The sequence below is a fragment of the Dermacentor variabilis genome, chromosome 6 (genome assembly GCF_050947875.1).
Source record: "Dermacentor variabilis isolate Ectoservices chromosome 6, ASM5094787v1, whole genome shotgun sequence".
Classification (NCBI taxonomy): domain Eukaryota; kingdom Metazoa; phylum Arthropoda; class Arachnida; order Ixodida; family Ixodidae; genus Dermacentor; species Dermacentor variabilis.
This window is the reverse complement of record NC_134573.1, coordinates 170,407,191-170,429,689: the sequence shown is the minus strand read 5'-3', so window position 1 is coordinate 170,429,689 and position 22,499 is coordinate 170,407,191. Positions and strand designations below refer to the sequence as shown.

At 45.6% G+C, this 22,499-nt stretch overlaps 1 protein-coding gene across 2 annotated transcripts in view; it reads left to right on the top strand.

Annotated features, from left to right (window-relative positions):
- The window catches only part of BRWD3 (bromodomain and WD repeat-containing protein), a 75,563-nt gene that overhangs the window by 7,187 nt on the left and 45,877 nt on the right, over nt 1–22,499 (top strand). For both annotated transcript variants that reach the window (XM_075696727.1, XM_075696726.1), the window contains exons 8-19: nt 3,076–3,297; nt 3,395–3,495; nt 3,755–3,825; nt 3,969–4,072; nt 6,054–6,193; nt 7,492–7,645; nt 8,203–8,337; nt 9,618–9,746; nt 19,194–19,419; nt 19,714–19,878; nt 20,237–20,571; nt 21,690–21,830. In XM_075696727.1, coding sequence (XP_075552842.1) covers nt 3,076–3,297; nt 3,395–3,495; nt 3,755–3,825; nt 3,969–4,072; nt 6,054–6,193; nt 7,492–7,645; nt 8,203–8,337; nt 9,618–9,746; nt 19,194–19,419; nt 19,714–19,878; nt 20,237–20,571; nt 21,690–21,830 — 1,923 coding nt within the window. The remainder of the gene's footprint in view (nt 1–3,075; nt 3,298–3,394; nt 3,496–3,754; nt 3,826–3,968; nt 4,073–6,053; nt 6,194–7,491; nt 7,646–8,202; nt 8,338–9,617; nt 9,747–19,193; nt 19,420–19,713; nt 19,879–20,236; nt 20,572–21,689; nt 21,831–22,499) is intronic.

Below are 22,499 nucleotides of genomic sequence, written 5' to 3'. Positions count from 1 at the left end.
ACAGTGCACTATCTTTGGTACCGTCAAGCGCATTAGATATGCTGCACTTTTTAAAGGCGCGCACGATCAAAGTACCTGGGATGTTGTCCCACGCTGCAGCTACCCAGCCCGCCAGCTGTGATAGCGATGCACGTTTGATGCGGCCCGTGGCCGTTACCATGTGGTCTTTGTCAGTCAACCAGTCCGTGTAATATTTCCGCAGATGATCCTTGAAAGGTTTGTTGATGCAGACATCAAGTGGCTGCAACTGGCTCGTCATGCCACCCGATATAACAGTGAGGTCCGTGTTCGCTTGGGCGAGCGCAGCCTTCACATTGTCGGTCAAGTGCCCACGGTAAGAGTTGACAAGGACCGAGTTCTTTGTCAAAAGGGCTCCTGGACGCCGTCGCCACACAATCTTAACCCACTCTTCCACCATCGCACCCGTCATCCATACGTTCTCATTTGCCCGCACAATGACATTTCTTGGGAAAGTTTCTCGAGCAGGCAGTGTCTTCCTTTTAAATATCATACAAGGAGGGAGTTATGTCTATCAGCTGTGCAGCACAGCATCGCAGTTGCGCGCTGCTTCTCGTAGTTCGCAGAACTCACCTTCACCTCCTTGGCACCCTTTTAATTCACGGTGTACGCCACTGGCATATCAAAATACACAGCCGTCTGGTCGGCGTTGCCAATTTGCCCAAGGTTGTAGCCTGCCGCTTCTCTCTTTCGCAGCACATAGCGCTGAAAAGCCATCAGCTTTTCTTCGAAATCGCTTGGCAGCTTCTAGCTGATTGAAGTGCGACGTCGGAGGCTGAAGCCGAAGCGCTTCATGAATTTCTGAAGCCAGCCCCGGCTGGCTTTGAAATCCTTTGGCGTTAGGTCTTGCTCCCTCGAAAGTTCTCTAGCTTTCGCTTGGAGCACTTCTGTTGTCACTGGAAGGGCAGCTGCTCTCTGTGTCCAAACAAAGTCGGCCAAAACTGTCTCCACTTCGTGGTGACGGCCTTTCTTTGGTCCCTTAAATGCCATCCTCGTTGAGGCGCATGTAAAAAGCTGCTGTCGTTGTCCCCTCCAACGACGGACGTTTTTCTCGTCGACGCTGAAGTCCCACCCGGCTGGAAGGTTCGACGATGCCTCTGCCGCTGTCACAACTTTTCGCTTGAAAGGGGCACTGTAGTGGCATCTCCTGCTTGGTGCCACCACGATAACGCCACGCCACACACCGATACGGCCGACACGACACAGGTCAAAATGGCGACCTCGCTTGTGTACGGTTGGCTTCTGGCACAGCTAGTAGCAGTTGCGATACTGACTTTGCTAGATGGCACTAGCTATGCACCATATTTAGCAGCTTCAATGAAAAACTGGCGCGTTCTTTGAAATTCTCGAATCTAAGCCGACCCTAAAGTTTGGAATATGATTATTCGAAAAAAACTATCAGGCTAGATTCGAATAAATATGGTATGTTATATCTGTGTTCACTAAATTGAGGTTTGGCTGTATCGCAAATTGTTTAGCTGCACTCCCTGCTCACCCAGCCGTTTAATACATAACCATTCAAGCCAAGCAAGCAAGTGCACTCACAGCTGAGTGTATCTGACAAGCGATCGCTGATGTTGTCCTAATATTTTAGTATCAAGCTCAAAATTTAACATTTAAATATGGACCGAGCTTGTCAGCGCTCATATTTTACGTTGCATACTGTCGGCAAGGGTACGAGCGTGCGCTGCCAAACTAGATGTCCATCTTTGTCTGCATCCATGTCGTGAAGGAGGTAAGGTGTGTTTTTTGTATTTGCTAGCATGATTGCAGGCTTGAGCACTCGTGATGTAGCACCTGTGATCTGTTTGCATAAATAGCAGCACTGGCATCCATGGTTGCTTGCAACCCAGGGTGAATACCACTGTGGACAGAAGCCTCGATGCATGTCTTTTAAAGTGATAGTGTAGCTTAAAAGAACATTAAAGGCAAATACTAAGCTGACGTGGACTGTTTCTGGACCATTCCAGAAACCTTGCAACGCTAGTTTCATACCAAAAAAAGACTTAGTTTACGAGAAAATTGCATCTGGAGGGTCTGAATGCCTTTTTCGAAATTCAAATCTGCCGCCACCCAACCGGAGGAGTGGCGTCATTGCAAATGCCATCACCACCCTTTGCTACCGTCGGGGAGTAAAACCCCGCCCGACAGACAGCGCTACCGAGCCAAGACACAGTGGTGGATTCGCCGCTGCAGCTGTCTTTTTTGGTCAAGTGGCGTAGACTGTTCGGGTATCCCATCCCGCGACATCACATGAAACTTGAAATCTCTGCTACTTGCAGTTTGTGCGAGATTCGCGAGCCAGCAAAACCAGCGCAGCACTACACGATAACGAAACTAGTGAAACACGAAAGCTTAAGCGACGCAGAGTCGAGCAAAAATGAAACTTCTCGGCTGCCCGCGTCGTTGTCAAGGGTAATTTCAATGAGTTCTTTTTTCTTAAAAATGGAATAGAACTGGGCAAGTAGCATTTTATTTCATCTTATAATACAAGGATGTTTTTACAACGAATGGTTGAGTACTAGTGACAGAAGTTAACTGAGGAGTGCTTTCGTCATCGGGCAAGTGCTTGAATGTCCTGAGGGAGTCTCTAACCATGTCCTGCATTCAGCTCAAGAACTGGGCAAGTAGCATTTTATTTGATCTTATGATACAATACAAGGATGTTTCTTGCAGCGAATGGTTGAGTACTAGTGACAGAATTTAACTGAGGAGTGCTTTTGTCATCGTCAAGTGCTTGAATGTCCTGAGGGAGTCTCTGACCATGTCCTGCATTCAGCTCAATTTCTCGATTATTAAGGCTCTGTTCACGCTAATATTAACGCCTTGGAGATTCTCGAGCACTAATCTATCACTTCAGCTTAACTTAACATTTCCCTTTAGTGTCCCTTTAAATATAGGTACTTATGGTTTTTGCAGCACACTTTTGTACATATAAGGATAGTGACAGTGGGTATCAGCAGATGGCAGGAAGGATAGTTACTGTTGGCCGTGTTGGGTTTTGCTTGTTACAATTTTGAGATCTATTACACAACACTTTGTGGATACTCATCACAGGGTGCAGATGACCTGTTGGTAAAGATGTGGAGCGCCCAGGACGGGAGGCTTCTAGCCACACTGCGGGGCCACTCAGCCGAGATCACAGACCTGGCAGTGAGTCCTGACAATCAGCTGCTGGCGGCTGGCAGCTGCGACAAGGTAATCCGTGTCTGGTGCCTACTCACCCTGGCACCTGTTGCTGTGCTACTGGGACACACCGCCATGGTCACCTCACTTCGGGTAAGGACTGCAACCACATGCATGCTTGGTAGTGACACCTCTGCTTGCTTTTTGTGCCATTTGTGCACCATAGAGTGTGCCTCCTTTGTCTATACAGTTTTGTCCATACCCGAAGGGCGACAGGCAGTTTTTGGTATCAACGGGCAACGACGGCTGTGCATGTTTTTGGGACTACTCGAGCAGCACAAAGAGCTTCAAGTAAGTTAACTTGTATGTTTTGTTTTTAAGAAAAGTAATTGTGAAATTGTTGAATATCATCTCACGTCTAGCTGGTTACACTGCTTGAGCAGTATCAAAAGGCTTTTTTTACTTGCTTGATGTATTGCACACATCAGCTGTGGTGGCTGGTGCATCTTGTCAATCTCTACTTCTCTTGCAGATCTTTTGTCGTCTAGTTCCTCTTTGCTTCGCCTCATACCGCTGTTCACTGTCAGATGTGGTAACCCTGTATTTACAGCCCTAAGCCGCTCAAGTTTACCGAGAGGAATCGTGCAGGCTCACAGATGATCTGCTCCTCATTCAGTCCAGGTAAGGGTGCTGTCCTACAAACGGCATGAAGCAGTTTGTTGGTTCGCAATTCACACACAGACACTATTGTTTCGATGGTGTTACGCAGCACCCATCAACAGTGGCTTGACAACCCTTGACCATTGCTTATAACAACCCAACAGGTGGGTCCTTCTTGGCTACAGGCAGCACGGACCATTTTGTTCGAGTGTACCACATCCTGGCCCCAGCAGGTCCGGAGCGAATAGCTGAACTTGAGGCACATGCGGTAAGGTGCCTGCCATGAAGACATGATTGTTTTGTCCACCTTGGCTCTTGCCCAAAGTTGCAGGGTCAAATCGTGGCCACCGTGGCCGCATTTCAGTGGGGGCAAAAGGCAAAACCGGTTGTCCACCATGCATTGGGTACATGTTAAAGGGTCCTTCACCAGGCCACATTGCAAATTTTGGTTATACGCTAGAAGTTGTTATGTGCCCTCTGGGAGCGTTCTACCGCAATAATTTTTCAAATCTGTTCGTTAATAGCCAACATATAAATATTTCAGTGCCACAAACCCATGATTTCAGGAGGCGAGCGTCACCGCCAATAAAGGCACTCTCTCCATTTGCTCCGTCTAGCCTCCGCAAGCGAAATACCTTCCCTGCGTTCTCATACTGGAGCTGTAGGGTCACATGACACATAACTTCAAGGGCCCTGCCTTTTTATATTTTTTTATTTATAATTTTTTATCGCGTTTTTTGGCTGCACGGCGCGACTTTGTGCGCTGTGCATGACTCTCGCGCATCACCTGATATGTTCTTTTCCCGCTTAGCTTCAGTCTCCTGTAATGCGGCTTCACCGCGTGGCTTGGTGCCAGCGGCAGTCGGTCTGATTGAAGCGCATTGTGAGAGATGGCACGAGTGTAGCTCTGCTAACGCCACCTAACAGCAGGGTTACTTGGGCGCAGAAAGGAGAAGGCTCTTCCTCTTTGGCTCGGGATCAGCGAGCGGCGCGGACGTTCTGCGTGTGCGCCAATCCATGCTTCTGCGAGACCGTCTCGTGAAGCCTACCTTGGAATTGACGAACACAATCACTCAAACACGCCACCGTTTGCGTGACTTTACGCGTGAATGACCGGGCGTTGGTGTCCGTCATGGGGCGAACATATTCGCTCGTTATCCGGTCGCGGTGAGTCGGGCTTCCGCGATTTGCAGCGTGCCTATCGGCATGTTTTGTGGATAGCAACTCGGCTAGCAGGCGTTAGTCTGTGAAAGGTGCAATAAATGCCCTTGTGATTGTTTGCACTACTGTGTTGTCATTCCTTTGTCCCAAGAGCTCGGGTGAGTCCCCCACACTGTACATCTCTCTTGCTGTGGTGTGAAGTAATATGAAAACACACAGACGTTCGGTTTGTGGCTTTATTATTTCCCTAAACTTTAATCGGCTATTAAAGTAACAGATTACACAAATAATAGATGTTGCCTTGAATAATTCTCGAAGTGTCATGAGGCACTATGAACGACGTCACAGCATATTTATGTACGTAAGTACACTTGCTGATATATGTCATTCCCCTGTCTTGGATCGCAGTGCCTGTGAGGAGAAGGGAAAACAGCATTTAGTTTGAAATTTCAGCTCTTTCCGTGGCGTGTAACAATGTAATTCTTGGCAGACACAATTGTGAGTGCTTATTGTATGCACTGCGCTTGTCAACTCAGAATGGCCAGACCTGGTGAGGGGCCCTTTGAAGAACCCCAGGTGGTCAAAATTGATTCAAAGCCCCCACTACAGCGTGCCTCATAATTATATCGTGGTTTTGGCATTCAAAACCCCTGAATTCTTTAAAATCCAACTTCGCACTCCTTGTTATTAACTGGGCTTATTTATTGCCTTGCTTTAATATGCTTGCAAGTTCTTTCACTGTAGTGGTGAAATAGAAATTTCATACATAAACCGGGGGGACCATGTGTAGTTCAGCATTGTGCATACTAGCACTCGCTACTATGTGAAAGGAAGCTTCCCAAGTTACCTTACTAAGCCTGAGTTTCTAACTGCTGAAAGTTTGGACGCAACCACTTGTTGTCATGGGATATGTGCTTAGAACCCATCAACATTATAGGAAAATTCAATTTTAATGCAGCTTGAAAACGCACACTGTAAGTGAGGAGCACATTGTGGTGGTCCCATGGATGTGTCCGAGTAGCTGCTCATTGTGTGAGTGTTAATGGTCGGTTCATCTGCATGTGGCAACATCTCCCCTCTCCAAACAGGACCAAGTGGACAGCTTGCAGTTCGCCAATCACAGCTGCCGGTTTGTGAGTGGTTCCAAGGACGGCACGGCCAACGTTTGGACCTACGAGCGACAGCAGTGGAGGTCAACTAGACTTCGTATAGCCACCAAGTTGGTGGGGTTAGTTCCTCCTTTTGTCTAATTGCGTTCTTATTGTTTGTTTCTTTTAATGTTCTAGGGGATTAGTGGTGCAAGGTAACATTATAGCATTTTATTTGTGCTGCCTCAGCGAAGAGTGTTTTGCACTGCGTTTAAAATGCGTAGGATCTCAAATCCTCTTGGTAAAAAAAGAAATCGCAACACTCTATTGCAAATATACGAAACAGGTATTTGTTGCTCCTCCTCATGTGTGCTAGCTGAAATATATATAAGGAGCAAAACATACTTGGGAACATGCCGAGGAATAAAGCATGTTTGACTAACCGCACGAGATTGCCGAGAGAATGTTTCTCATGTCGTGCTGCAACCCTTGTGCCATCTCCCGTTGTAGCTGTGCAACTATAGGCACCAACTCCTACCGTAACGAGTGTGTCATGTTGGAAAGCAGAACTTCAGGAGGTGTGAAGGTCGCATAAGACGAATGTCGCGGAATGTGGGAGTCGAGTGTCGCCATAAATGCTTTGCACTTCATCGAATTGCTGTAGATTAGCTGCTGTGTATTAACGAGGGCTGAAAATATAGTGATAGAACTCAACTGTTGGATCTTTTTTCATCCATTTCCTGTTTCACTATGGGGTTGCTGTGTCTGATGAATTCCACGTTGCCCTATGAGTAGCTCATTTCTTCCTTAGCTTCTTGATGCTGAAGATGTGAATTCCTTCCCTCAAAGTCTTCTTAGAACAAGTTTGTTTGCGGAAGATTGTTACACGACTTCTCAAAAAAAAAAAGAAAAGAGAAAATGGACAACTTCTGTTGAGAGCAGAAGCTAGGTGTGCTTTGAAATGTGAAAATGGCAGATGAGCATTGACTCGCATGTTGCAGAAGAGTGCCAAGATAAGCAAGATGACAGCAAAATCTGTGCCGACACACAGCAACATCATAGGGCTCTACAACTTGGCTGTAAGAGAGAATTAAAGGGGCATATCTTAATTGGCAATTTTGCCCACTGGAAAGTCCTCTTTAACACTGAACAGATGGTGCGCGTGCCCAAATATTTAATCTGCCAGTGTAGCCCTGTTTTCTTGTCGAGTGCCTAAAGCTTGCCAATGCATCCAACTTTCAGCGATATAATCACATTGTGGTTTGCAAGCACTTCACCGAGGCAGACCGACCCACTCGTCAGTAATATCACACGACCACAACCTCTGATTTTCACGACATGTAAAGGAGTTGTGCCTAACATGCTGGAAGCCACGCTTCACTTGGCAAGCATTTTCATTTGGTCACATTAAAACATGGTATAATTTGTTTTGCCACAGATCTGAGGAACAGGTGGAGGAGGACCCCAAACAAAGGTTAAAGGTGACCATGGTTGGATGGAGCCAGGACGACCACCTAGTAGTGACTGCTGTTAACGACCATTCCATCAAAGTTTGGGACTCTCACACTGGCAAACTGAAGCATATTCTCTTGGTGAGCGCTCCTGTTTACGTCTAAGTAGGGCCACTGCTTCCTATTGACAGGCTTTTCTTTTATAAATGGAACTAAAGACGTAAATTTAAGTGGTTAGATTACACTTCTGGCATCCTATGCGACTCTCGCTACTAGTAGAGGCATTGTAAGCTAAAAAGAACTCGGAAATGCTGTGAGGTTCACTGGCAATTCGTACAGCCGCACGTCAAATAGCGACCCCCTTGTGTTAATGTAGAGTGCCGTTTGTTCGATGTAGAAATAGAGTTTGCTTATTGAGATTGTTCTTCCAGTTGATTAATAGTCACTACAATATTGATATTTTGCACATTATTGTTTGTTCTACGAGTTTGAACACATTTAGCGGCAAGCAACTTGGTGAACTGCTCAAATTCAGCGGGCATGAAAATAATACCTAATATAATTTTACATTTACTTCTGCTGGCATTGCTGTGATTGAGGCCAGGTTTCTGTGAAAACCAAGGACGCAGAGCAGAAAGAGCCAATGAGTGCAGTCACTTTCATGTGTGTTTCAAAGCAGTAATTTCTTGCTTTGTTAGGGGCATGAGGATGAGGCATTTGTTCTGGAGTGCCATCCAGAAGACAGCAGAATCCTTCTCAGTGGTGGACACGACGGTCGCATCATCATCTGGGATCTAGTTGCAGGATGTTCAGTGCGGAGCTTCTTCAATATGGTAAGGATTGATGAAGGTTCCTTCTTGGTCTACCCAAGGTTGTTGCTTTGCGATGCTCTTAGGCTAATTTTAAGCCAAGACTTGATGCGCACCTTTAGTGCCTCTTCGATGTTTTGATAAGGACTGAGCAAAGAGTAGTGTCAAGAATGCATTGTATTTTCATGCACATAAACTCACACTTGTGTTTATGGACAGCCCCAGTTACCGTATGTATCCAAAAATAGGTCAAACACAAATATAGGCTGACCCCTATACATTGGACTCTCTTTAAACGGAACCTGAAGGGACCAGGGAAATTGATTCCATTTATCCATTTCCATTTATCCATTTAGCCAGTTCCATTTACTGAGAGAAAAGGCTGGATACAGTTGCATAAATACAAAACCAACCAACCATGAGGATGGCGTTGTGTTTAAGCGGTTTCCGTTTATCGAGACTCCACTGTATATTGAACTCTCCAAGAAATTTAGAAATATAATTTGAATATAGGTTGACTCGTATCCTCTTTAAAAAGCAAAGAACTTCGAGCACGACACGCCTCTGTTTACCGTAAGCGTGGCTACTAAATCTCGCTAGTTGACGCCACAAACTGCATCTTTGTCAGAACTGCCAGAGAAGTTGTCCTCATTGGACACTCTGCAGGCCTCCTATGCACCCCAAACAACATCATCCTCGATGCCGTCGAGGGCATTGCATATGCAGCATTTTTTAAAGCCATTCTGGATAATCTCCAGACTGGCTTTATGGTGAGCGCGATGGAGGAACTCTGTTAGCTCAGTACTTTTGCTAGCCTTGTTTACGAACGTAGGTTGATAAGCGCTTATCTTGCATAAAATTTCCCCCCAGGAAAGGTAGATCTGTATTCTAACAAATACAGTACGTGTTCGGAAAACAGTAAATTTGCATATAACCAGCGCCAGCATTGAAATCTTTATTACAGGAATCTGTAATAAGATGCCGGAATCTTGCACAAAGCAAAGCTCCAGAATTGTGTGACCAGTAATCACCATTTTCCTTGCTGCTCTTAGTGCACGGTGCTGCTTTACAGCACTGCAGGGCAATTCATTTATGTGCAAATTTTGTCTTGAAGTGCGACTTCACTGCACTGCACTACACTCTGCATTGCCATGATGCCGTGCCTGACTTTAGTACTCTTGTATGACCTGTACTGCTCTCTCAAATTTATTTACCGAGTTATATGTGTGAAAACACTGCGTAAATCTGTTCAAAGCGTGCACCACTGTTGATTATGGGGCTAATTGCTCTGTTTATCTTCTCAGATTGAAGGGCAGGGACATGGAGCAGTGTTTGACTGCAAGTTTTCTCCAGACGGCCTTTTATTTGCCTCAACTGACTCTCACGGTCATATCAGCATCTTTGGCTATGGCTCGGGAGACCCATACAAGAAGGTGAATATTCCCATCCTGCTGTACCGGGCACATTTTGTTATTTACCTTGGAACATACCATGCATGCTGGTGTCAGCTGAAACAGTCAAAAGATTTGTATGCAGCGTTTTGGGTTTTTGTCGTTAGGGTAAGTGCCGTTAGGGTAAGTGACATCAACTTGTAGCACAATCTTTTATTATTACCAACCCTACTCAAAGGTTCCGAGTGTCTTGTATTTGATGATGTAATGCTGCAGAACCTAGGCCATAAGATTTGTAAAAAATGTGCAAGGAAAAACATACTAACCGGGAAAACGTGCAATCCAAAGTTACCAAAAGTTCCGCAGAGTCGACTATAGTTAACATTTACATAATGCAAAGCCTTGTGTGCTTGTGTGAATTGTTGCAGCAAAAGACGGTGATGTGCACCAATCTGGTGCAGCCTAAGCGGCCTGAAACATACATTGTCAGTTTTGCAGTTTCGGCAAGTTTATAGTCGTGCTCCTCAAATTTGGCTTGGCTCAGCAGCTTCTTCGGGTGGAGCATTCTTTCTGGCAGAAAGTTTTTACATGCCCACTCGGCGAGAATTGCTGTGACACAAGATGCCGACATGCATCGAGCTGTGGGGCCCAAGATGTACATTATCGTTTTAAGGAGGGACACGGGTCTTGAGACGGAAAAAACTCGAAAACAATAGATTTTTTGCAAATAACATTTTCACTACCTACAGCTACTGTTCCTTTAATTCACCAAGTTTCACATCTCGCAGAAGGGTATTTTGCACGCAATATCAATTTATAACAGCACTGTGAGCTGAATTCCGTGCAAAAACAACCCTTTTTATTGCGGCACGTAGCTCTTTTCCTGACCGACCACCGGGGAAGTTCGCCACAAGGCACAACTACGACAAAAAATAGCAGCATTTAACTTATAACTTTCAAAAGCGTTCCATTCCTTCGTAGAACATCGATAATTGTCCACATCATCTGCCGCCAACCGCAAGGGATGCCGAATCCGCGAACGATGCCGAAGTAGGCCTAGCCAGCTCGCCTACGAGTGAGTGTGTTCCGGACAGCGGCCGCGTTCTGCGTGACACTGAAATGTTGCAGCATGCAGATTTGCTGCAGGGGGAGATGAATGCTTAAGAAAACTTCAAGTTCTTGCTTCAACGCCAGCGACAAAGCGGAAGTTGGATTTGCTCACTCGCGCCGACGACACGACAGCCGCACCAGTCGACGCTATCATCAGTAGGACTTCGTGAACGCACTAATTGTTTCTCAACTGCTAGGTGTGTGGCGGTAACGTCGCAGTAGGCAAAAGCAAACGTGAATATGGCCTCACCATGAAGATCGTTATCACGTGCGCGTGCTGCGGCGATATCAAGTCAGCATGGAGCTCGACCTGCATGAATGGCAACCTTGTCGCCCGATGCAAGCCACCGGGAATCGGCAAACAGCGCTAAACGATGTTTTTGCCACATTTGGGTGGCCATGGTCAGAGCGACTACATTCCTACATTCCATTGCAAAATAGTACAAAATTATTTCTGCACTTTTGATTAAAAGTGAATGTATTTCTTTGTCTCTCGTTTTCTTAAAACGCCAATTTTTGATTTCTTGCTGATTTGCAGCAGCGATATCTCTGCCTTCGAGGCAGGTAGAGCCATAATTTTTGTTGTGGCTTATGTGTAGCTGAGTGTGCAAAGTACACAATGGTAGCAACAGATATTGGAATTTATGCTTTAAAATTTTTCAGTTCTGCTTTAGATCAGACAGTAGGGAACTCACATTTGGAACAGTGAATATTGAATTGCTATAGAGTTACTAATATTAGTTATATCAAAAAGGTATTCCTACCATTGTGTTCCCTATGTTTTCTAGTACTAGGCATGTGACAATACGAATTTTTGTAGCGCGGGTATTCTCTTGTTTCCGCAAGTGATGAACAATGAATGTCATTTATGTTGAGAAATACCGTATTTACTCGCATAATGATCGCACTTGCGTAATGATCGCGCCCCTGAATTTTGTCGTCAAAATTCGATTTTTTTTTTCTTTCCCGTGTAATGATCGCACCCCGAACTTGTCGCAGCGATACGTTGTGTGCCAAGTCTAGCTAATGATGATCGCGCTTACATCTGTCAAATGCTACGTGAACGATTCTTGAAGATATAGCAAGTGTTGCGCACACACCCAACATTCAGATGCCCCATTTCATTTTATCACTTTCTACACTTCCATGAAAAAAAAAGCTACAACCAAGCTTGCCTCAGCTTTATTATTTGTAGGTTGCATAATGGTTTATGGTTTTGGTCAACAACAACAACATAAAAGGTGCCTTTCGATTCCTCTCGTCTGCTTTTGTGGGCACGCAACAAATCATGAGTGGAAACAATAGTGGCCACGTTTACACTGATATGTCAGAAGTTTACCCTATTCATACGCCGATGCTTGTAACGCAGCTAAGATATTCGCCCACCCTTAGCGGAAACGTGCCGTATTAGGATAGCAGTGAAGACACATGTCGCAGTTTACGCAGCATGCCCGCCATGTGTTGTCACTTGTCACTTGTAGCTAAGCACGCCCACCTCTGTTTCTGTCCCCGCAAAGTGGACATGGCTACGTTATTGTCTCAAACTTGCCGATGTTAACAATATTCATTACTGATACGGAAGAAACTGCTTCAATGCGCGTAATGTACTCACAAGAAGAAAAATAATCGCGTTCAGCACGTTCAGCTTGCTCCGCCGGCCGCCATTTTTGTTTTGGTGTCGCGCACTGACAGCGGCAGCGGCCTGCTTGTCATCCCGCAGCGAATGCGGGATGAAAAAATAAAATTTTTCTTTTTATGGGAAATTTAACCCGCGTAATGATCGCACCCCTGAATTTGCGTCATTTTTTTTTTTACAAGAAAGTGCGATCATTATGCGAGTAAATACAGTAAGTGGCCTATTGGAAAAAGAATTACATATTTGAAATCATCACAAGAATCTTAATAAGGTTCGATCATTAATATTGATGAAAAATGAATATTATATCAATAGCAGTGTCCCCTCTGAAAAGGACTGTCGTCACATTGTTAGTGTGGAGAGAAAGCGAATGTCCTCGGCAGCTTTTCAAGCAGCTGCAAAGTGGAGGCAGCGAGGAAATCTCCTTTCAAATGATTCCCCTAGAGCCTTCTGAGCCATTGGCTATGACAATTTCATGCATCCAGGAGAATAAAATTCTTTTTTTCACATGGTGGCTATTTTTTCCGCTTTTCTTAACACTTCTTTTTTTTTATAATCAGCAATTTTCTGGGAGGCATAGTTACTTGCCTAATCATCCAATTTGAATAATTTATGCTTTATCAGATAGGAGTGCAGTAAGTCTATAATGGCACATTTCTGCACTTTGAAACATATTGAGATTTTGAGGAAGGTAAAAAAAAATATATATATTGCATGTCAAGTTACAACTTTGAACTTTTGTAACTTTGGATAGAACAGAGATAGAAACACAAGACAATGTTTACTGCACTCCTTGAGCATTCAGGAATATTTTCACAAGACTTTCACATTTCTTACTGTAAAGCATTTTCTTCCAGTCATCCTGAAACAGGGGAGCATGAAAAATTGTATAAAATAGTTTTCTCATTATATAGAGAAAATCTAATTACATATTTGCATCAAGCACATTAAATTACATATCACCTACAAATTTCATTCCTCTAGCAGCAATATCAATAATGGTATTGCTCGAGGCCCAGGTTCCCTGTTAAGACAGTGATGGGAAACCAAAACTAAATCGAGCTGGTGGGCAGTGGTGCCACCGTAGTTGAACATGATGCTCACTTCAGACTACTTGCAGCAGGAAAGGGTGACGTGTTTAGGTTAACACCTATTATAAGCATGCATTATGCTTTCTCACGCCTTACATACGCACTATGAAACATTTATGTGAAAATGCGTGTCACAACAAGTTGGCAGCAATTACAGTGAATGGTGACATGCGACAACCCTTCACACCCGCGAGGAGATTTGCTCGTATTGGAATAGAAAACTGAGTGGTGGCGGCATTTTCACGTGGCACAGGCGGGTGAGTAGTGCGGGGAAGGTGCCGTTGCGGGTGCCTACTGCTCTCGATCGCGTGTGCCTTGCACCTTTTCTTGTTTACATGGGATCTAGCGGCCGAGAACACATCGTTGACCATACTTTGCCGAAATACCGAACATTCGCGTCAAAAGGTCATGATTTTCGAGAATGCATTAACCAGTAAAAATAAGCTAACTGTATTGGGTCACTTTGCGTTCTCAATTTCGAATGTTCGTGCCAGGAAATAGTATGAAACGAGATTGTATCAACGAAGTTCTGCAGTATAGTGTTGCGATACATTGTAATTTCTGGCAGCAGTTTAGTTTCCACTGCTTCGTTGACATAATTGCACAGGCATGAACAGCTTTCTCTGTGCACACGGTGGTGCATCTGTAGCTGTTCTCCTCCTTTCTCTCTATATTTTATTTGTCATCTGACAACACATGCAGTCATTGTTAACACATGTGCATCATAGGTGTGATGCTAGAGATGCAATATGGTATCAAGACTAGTTTTACAGTGCCTAGGAACATGTTCAAGGACTCTAAACATTTCTCAGGCACCTAATAAACATCGGAGAGCCAACGTACATCTTGCTAGATCTTGCTGTCTCACGATACAGTCGAGCCCACTTATAACGAACTTGAGCGTCACACGGTGTCTGTTCGGTATATCCTGAAGTTCCTTAGTAAGTGGACCACAGCTTTAAAAAATGTGGCTAGTCAAAACACAAAATTTCTTCCTTTGCAAAGAAGTTCGTGATGATGGTCTGTTTCCACTGCACAGATCCCATGAAGGCGGTGTGATGTTCGTGGCTTCAAGAAAGCAAGAAGCGATAAGAAGGCTGCGTAGTACTTTATTGGGCGGCAGCTACAATGCTGTCTGGCTGCACTCACGCAGGTGCTCGCTTTTTGTAGAGCCCCTGCTGACGTCATTTGGTGCGTCGGTTATCACGCTGGTAACAAAACTGCGGCGGCTCGTATCACTTCCTCCACCGCAATTTGGAGAGTCAGGATGGCTGGTATCAGTCAGGTGGCTTCCTAACTCGTTGAGGGTACCGCTTCATAGGGCTGTTTCCACTGACCGTGGGTGCAGATCTAGTTTCGGAGACAGCGGCTGATGGCGGTGGACCAACTGCAAGGGCCGGATAACACATTTCGGCCTCCTCCTCTACCGCAAATAGGGACGTCGTCGTCGCAGCAGAGGCTCGTAGCAAGTGGTTCTTGTGTCGTCTCCACGTACAGGGTCCATTGGGTGTCTGCACCTTGACCTTGTACGACACTGGCCCCTCCCGCTGCAAGGTGGTTGCGTTGAGCCATCTTAGTTCACTCCTGAAATTGTGCACCAAAACTTCATCGTTCACTTGAAACACTGCGTGATTGCTACTTTGCCGCATCATTTGCTGGAACTGACTTGTGCGGACAGTATGTGACAAAGCGGGCTTCAGTGCGTCCAAACGAGTGCGCAGTTGACGACCAAGAAAAAGATAAGACGGTGTCTCGAGTGTTGTTGCATGCGGCGTGTTCCGATACACCATCAAGAATTTGGACAATGTTTCTTCAAGACTTTCTGCTGCAGGGCCTTTGCGCAGAGCATTCTTTAAAGTCTGCACGAACCTTTCAGCCAATCCGTTGCTGCTCGGGTGATAGGCAGAAGTGAAAACTTGCCGGACGGCGTGCTCTTTCATAAACGCTTTGAGCTCAAACGATGTGAACTGTGCACCGTTATCGCTTACAATTGTCTCCGGCGTGCCATATCGTGCGAACAATTCGTGTAAATTTGCTATGGTTGCTTGCGCGGACGCACTTGTCGTGACATACACCTTTGGCCATTTTGAATGCATGTCTACAACAACTAACGGCATACAATTACAGAATGGGCCCGCAAAGTCAGTATGTACACGTGACCATGGTTGCGTAGACCACGACCACGGGTGCAATGGTGCCTTTAGCGGCATGTTGCGCTGCTGCAGGCATGGCATGCAGTGTCTCACTTGATTCTCGAGATCTTTTTCCACAGATGGCCACCATACGTGGCTTCGGGCGAGTTCCTTGCTTTGCACGATACCTGGGTTTCCCTGGTGTATCTCCTCCTGGATTGGTTGTTGCAGCTTTGGCGGCACGACCACTCGCATTCCATGCATCAGGCACCCTTCGTGAATAGTCGGTTTGCTGCGTCTGTCAAAGTAGGGTTTCAACTCTTTGTCATCAACATACGAAGGCCACCCTCTCCTGAAGTCCAAGACACTGCTGAGAACAGGATCACGAACTGCGTAACGTGCGATCTGCTTGCTTGTCACAGGAAGGGACGCTAAGCGAAGCGAAAAAAATGTCTCACTCGTGCTGTCCTCTCCCTCACTTGTCTCTAACGGCAGGCGCGAAAGACAGTCCGCGTCTGCGTTGTCGGTTGACTTTCGATGGACAAGGTCGTACTTATAAGCTGAAAGAGTTGCAGCCCACCGTTGTAGTCTGGCAGCCGCTATGGTCGGGAGGCCACTCTTTGGCCCAAGGATTGTTTGTAGCGGCTTATGGTCCAAGATTAACGTAAATTGTCGACTATAAATATAAAAATAGAACTTATTGATGCCAAAGATTAAGGCAAGCACCTCCTTTTCTATCTGGCTATAGTTTTCTTCGGCCTTTGATAGCGTCCTCGAAGCATAAGCAATTGGTCTTACCGTGCCGTCTTTCATAACATGCGATAACACAGCGCCGAGACCGTATGCAGACGCATCGCATGACAGCTGCAGTGGTAACACCGGATTGTAGTGCGCAAGAACTTCGGCGGATGGCAGCACTGTTTTGATGGCCTGAAATGCGTCTTCGCATTTTCGGTCCCAGGACCAGGAGACATCCTTCTGTAACAATCTGTAGAAGGGCTTAGCAAGCGTTGTCAATCGTGGCATAAACTTGCCATAGTAGTTAATGAGCCCAAGTAGTGAACGCAGATGTGCTATGTTAGTGGGTGCTGGGGCTTTCAGAAGAGCTTGAACTTTTTCATTTGTTGGTTTGATGCCCGTCCTACTGGTAACATGCCCAAGATAACATGCCCGAAACCAGACAAAAACATGCAGACATTTGGTTTGTGTGTTTTATTATTTCTTTTCGTCTATTCAAGCAACATATTACACAAATAACAGATGTTGCCTTGAATAATTCTAGAAGTCACGTGCCACCACAAGCGACGTCACAGCACAAACACGTGTAGGTAGGCGCACTAGCATGTGTACGTCACCCTCCGGCTTGGAGCGCGGCGGCCCTGAGAAGAGCAAACGACATTCGGATTGATATTTCAGATATTTCCATAGCGGACTGTATGCACTGCGCTTGTCAGCTGAAAGTGGCCAGACCTGGTGAGGGGCCCTTTAACCAAAATATTTCGGTTCCTGCATTAGGTGTTTCTCTTAGTGAATGTGTGTGCCTTTTTGATAGTCCATCATTGTGCGAGAAAGAAAGGGCCTGCGGCTGTGCACATTCTCTCCTTGGATGTACACGCTGTCGCTTATTTTCTTTATTACTCTTTTTTACATTTTTGCATCAGTGAGTACCCCATGTTCGATGTCGGTTGCAATGAATTTTCTGGCTGCTGTTTAGTGTAGCCAACATTTCTGTGGCTGCGTCTTGAGTAGTAGTAATTTACCATTTGCACACATCACATTTCGAGTGCATAGAAGCTGGTGCACACAAGCTTAATAAGTATACGTACATTGCGCTTCGCATATTGAATATGAATGGATTAGTGCCATGGTACCATTTAGAGACAATACGAAGAAAAGTGAAGAACACTACTTTAACGTTTCAGATTAACGAACTTTTGAGAGATCCCCTGCTGACCTCATAAAGTTTCAATGTAAAAATGTTTCAGTACTACGAACTTCAGAATACTAAACTTTTCAGAATAACGAACATTATTCAGCTTCCTTGTCATGTGAACAACGCCTCAGTAATACATAGCAATATTCAGAAATCCGGGGATTTTTATATTTCTGTGTATCCTTGACGGCAGCTGAAACAGTAGGCTAGCGGACGACAAGGCGCAAATAGCGAACACAGTGACATATGGGTTCACAAAACTTGAGACTGTGTCTGAGAAAAAAACAATGCGGGCAAAAACCTATGTATTTTTTCTTATCTATTGCGGAGGGCACGACACATCAGGTTTTCCAAGCGCATGCTTCGTCCAGAAAAGTGTCTCCTAGCAGAAGAGGTGCGTCTCTTCCTTCTTTCACCCTTCTTTCTGCGCACGCCTCTTTCTTTCGCACTTCTCTCTGCGGCCATACTAGCTGCACGCGCAAAGTCGTGTAACCTTCATACTTGTGGGGATGTCACACGGTCGCACTCCGCACTTTCCGGATAGTGTCGTTTACGCGTGCGCTTGTGCTTTGGCATAGTTCAGGTGCCCGTCTTGAGCAAGACAGTTGCTGTGTCCACGACAAGGAATGTGAAAAACAAACAAACAGCAAAAAACATCAGAGCTTGGAGTTGATATGAAGCTACCTTTTTGCCCATAGTTTTCTCCTTGTCAGCGTCTGCTTCACGTGTGTCACTCTTATTATGCGGTGCTTCAGTAGTGCGTGGCAGCAGAATCTATGGAAAATAGCAACAGCGTGGCTGAGAGTCAACAGCAACATTTTTGTGGATAGCTCATATGGTGACAACTTCTGAACAGATGGATTGATGGGCAGAATCGTTAGCTTTTTAGCTTTCACTATAACGGCCTTTAGAAATAACGAACAATTTACCACACTCCCTTGAAGTTCGTTATATTGAAATTTCACTGTACAAACAAAAGATTGTAGTCTGTAGCCTCCAAGAACTGAAAGCGCCCGTGGCTTGCTCACTCCGCAACATCTTGGGGGCCATGTACAACTAGCACAACATCTTTCAGTAAGCCTTCGCGCTGAGAAACCTAGAATGATCTTGGAAACAGTGCTAAATAGTCATGAATACTTTGCTGTCGAAGCATTATGCCAAAATCTAGAGCAAATACATGCGTTAGGTGGCAACTAACTGTGCAGATGTTGCACGATGGCTTGGAAACTATGTTTTAGTGCACAGCCCCAAACGGTATGTGGAGGCTCATAGCCTTAGCTGCACTGCCAACTCATTGTAAGACAGTATATAGATAAATATAAGAGAAACGAAGCGTATAAGGGGCAACATGGCCAAAATTAGCACATGACTGGAGTAATTGGAGACGTATGGGAGAAACCTTTGTCCTGCAGCGGGGTGTAGTTAGGCTGATGATGATGATATAGATAGATGGCTTATATACGCTTATATATGACTGATGTAAAGAATATACGGTATGGTAGGTGTTGGTTTGTCAGATAGCTCCGCCCGTTATTGCTGGGCAAGTTGCAGGGTGTAAAGGTATGTTTGCGCGATTCCAACCTCCAGGTTCCAGATGAGCAGTTCTTCCACACGGACTACCGTCCACTGATCCGCGATGCTCAGCAGCATGTGCTGGACGAACAGACCCAGTGTGCTCCCCACCTGATGCCACCGCCGTTCTTGGTGGACATTGATGGCAACCCGTACCCACCTGCCCTGCAGCGGCTTGTGCCTGGACGGGAGCACTGTCTCGATTCGCAGCTCGTCCCTTACGTGGCTGTGCTTGCTAATGGTGAGGAGCCCTTCCCTGCCTCTTGCCTTACTTGCTAGATGCACTTGGGGACCGAAAGTGACGTGGCACAAAAAATGTGGACACACATGAAAAAGACGTATACAAGTACTTGTGGACACCTTCCTGCCGGTGGCAATGGAACCTACAATGCGAGTTAACATTTTTTGCGGCTTTAAAATACATCTATCAGATAACCCACATTCTGTAGCTTGTATTCATACCCAATTATCTGTGTTTTGAAAGCCAAGGCTCTCGGGCATGATAGACCACTGGGTGTGCTACTGGTCTCTTCAGGTGAAGCCGAGATCTTGGAGCCTGTGCGTCCTGTGGAGGATGAGGAAGCTGAGGAACGGCCTGCCATCGATGAAATGATTGAGCAGCTGCAGCATGAGCAGGATCACATGCTAGCAGCTGAAGGGCAGTCCCCACCACGATCAGCACAGCCCCGCCTGAATTTGGGTAGGTGCTTCACTGCTGCTTTGGCTCAAACAGGCTTATACTTCACAAGTACACATTTTCAGAATGATTCATGTGTACGACAGCTTGAAGTACATGTCCGTTTGGCGGGCTGGCATGCAAATAGACACAAGGACGGAAAGACCGTTACAAAGTGCCGCTTCTAACGTAATATGTTTGTCAATGTCTTGTCTTGCCATCATTGTGTCTATTTATGGAATGGCTGACCATGGCAACTCATCCAGTTAGTCATTTTATCATGTATCTTTTGTTCTGTTTAACTCCTGCAAAAATTTGTTATGGCTAACAAAGGCACTGTGCACAACCGAGAGCTTATACTTTCAGCCTGTCTGCCATGCAGGCCATGCAGGCCATTCTCCAGGAGGCCACCACAGCAGAGTTGGAATGCGGCGCACTGGTGATGTTGAAGGCGTACGGCAATCCTCGGGCCATTGGCAGTCACGGGATGCAGAGCAGCCTGGTCCGTCTTCCGAATCTGGGTCTGGTAGCACTAGCGGCAGCAGTGCCAGCAACGCAGCTGTGCCTTCTCGACTCGCTCGCTGCTTCCTTGGGACTGCCGCAAAGTCAGCGCTGGTAGCCAACTCGTTGCACCGTGCCGCCACGATGGCTGATGCTGAGCTAGCCTTGTACCATGCAGAGAGCCAACGACGCCGGCAGAGTCTGGAGGTTAAAGTGGTGAGCCAATCCGGCCGTTATATTGAGTGTCAGAGGCAGACTGTATGCTAATTGCGAGCCCAAGGTTGTGTGGCTCTTGCCACATGAAGATTAAAACCCAAAGCAGAAAAAAACAAAACAGCTTACAGGCAGTGCCACAATTCTTTTATCTCCAGACTGACCCTTCGCGAAACTCGGCATATCCTGCGGTCCAAATACTAATCCAACGCCATGTACTTCTAAGTCAAAACCTCTCCTCAGAGATGCCAGGTGCCGTGGTGCCGTGGTGCCTGGGTAAAGTCCACACCAAATGCGATCACGGAGAAATCGTGTTCCTTATTTTTCGTCCTAACCCTGCAACCCTTTCTTTCCACACTGCAAGTCTCTTTCCGCCGGCTTTCCCTCCCCCTTTCAATTTTGGTGGTGCAGCTTATCCTCGAGAGCCCGCCATTGTCGGAAGTTCGCTTCTGAAAAGGGAGTGAAATTCTTGAAATTTTTCTCATACCAAATTTCGAACTTTACTTAGACATATCGAAAGCAGAGTGCAACTTTAGCTTATTAAAAAAAAAAAAACGCCAATATGATGTGGCCTATGGTCCTATGGTCATGTACAGTTTTGTTAAAGAATAGCTATGCTGTAGTTTCCCTGTGCACTTTCTCTGGCTGATGATGATAGTGCATGTAACTGAGAGCCATTTTTTGTCAGGAAAATTAATGCTCTCTCCGATGGTACCAATGCAACAGAAAATCAAAACGACACTCAAACAGTTGCGCAGCTATAAGCGAGTGAACCAGTGAGCCGTACTTAAAGAAAAAAAAAACCTTCTTTGCCTACCTCTCCTCGATTTGGTGTCTTGTGATGGTAATGGTCATTGTCTACATTCTCGCCACATAGAAGCTGTGGCTATTGGGGATGCGATCACTTCTATCAGGTTTAATGTCACTCAACACTTGACCCATCGGCTTATACAGCCAACAGTGTTTCTGGCATCGTGCCGAGCTCTCCACTTTTCCACGGTGTAAGGAATGTTTTTGATTGCTTACTTCGACCCCTTTGGTACCGAAAAGACACTTTGTTCCTTGAAAGTGTTTGTTGTATCTGGGCATGACTGGTATTCATGGTTTTTCTTTCTTTACAGGTGTGTGAAAACCTGCTGGTAAACAAACACCGTGTCAATAACAGTCGTGCCAGATCCACCGCCAAGAAGAAGCCCTCTGGTGTCCAAACGCGCTCCTCACGAGCAGTTCCCAGTTCAAGGTTAGCCAGAGATGACTTCGAGGTAAGCGTAGATTAGCTCTTTGTATTGGGGTCTAGCCATTTTGTGTTGCTTGTTGGTTTTCAGCTCCATTGGTTTGTTTCAGTTAATAGACTGCTGCATCACCTTCCTTACGGCACAGTGTCACCCATGCAAATTTAGTTTGGTCAGTCATTGTTAGCACAGTTTGGTATTTTATTTTGCTTGAATTTTTGGAGCTTCAACCTCAACCAGTTTAGTAGCACTGCAAAACAAAGGTAGCACGACTCAAACGAACATACCCTGTTGTGCCAACTAATGTTGTTCTGATTATTTGTGCGTTTTGCTTAGTCTCGGTTTAAAGTTGTTTGGTATTGTGGTATTGCAGCTCATAATGCAACACTGTCAGGTCATGCTGGACTTGAAAAATACACCGTGGTGATGATAGGCACTCCTTCACCTTAACAGAATGTAATGATGTTGCCATGCCCGCTATCGAAGCCTCCGATAAACTTCAATGAACTCAACAGTATAAGTCACTTCACCTCTTCCGAGGCTGAAGCCATTCGTTTGATGTACAGTAAAACCTCGTTAATTCGAACTTGGTTTATTCGAAATCCCGCGTAATTCGAAGGTTTTCGGCGGTCCCAACAGTTTGCATGCAAATTTTGCCGGATAATTTGAACAGCCAGCGTGCTCAAATCCGGATAATAC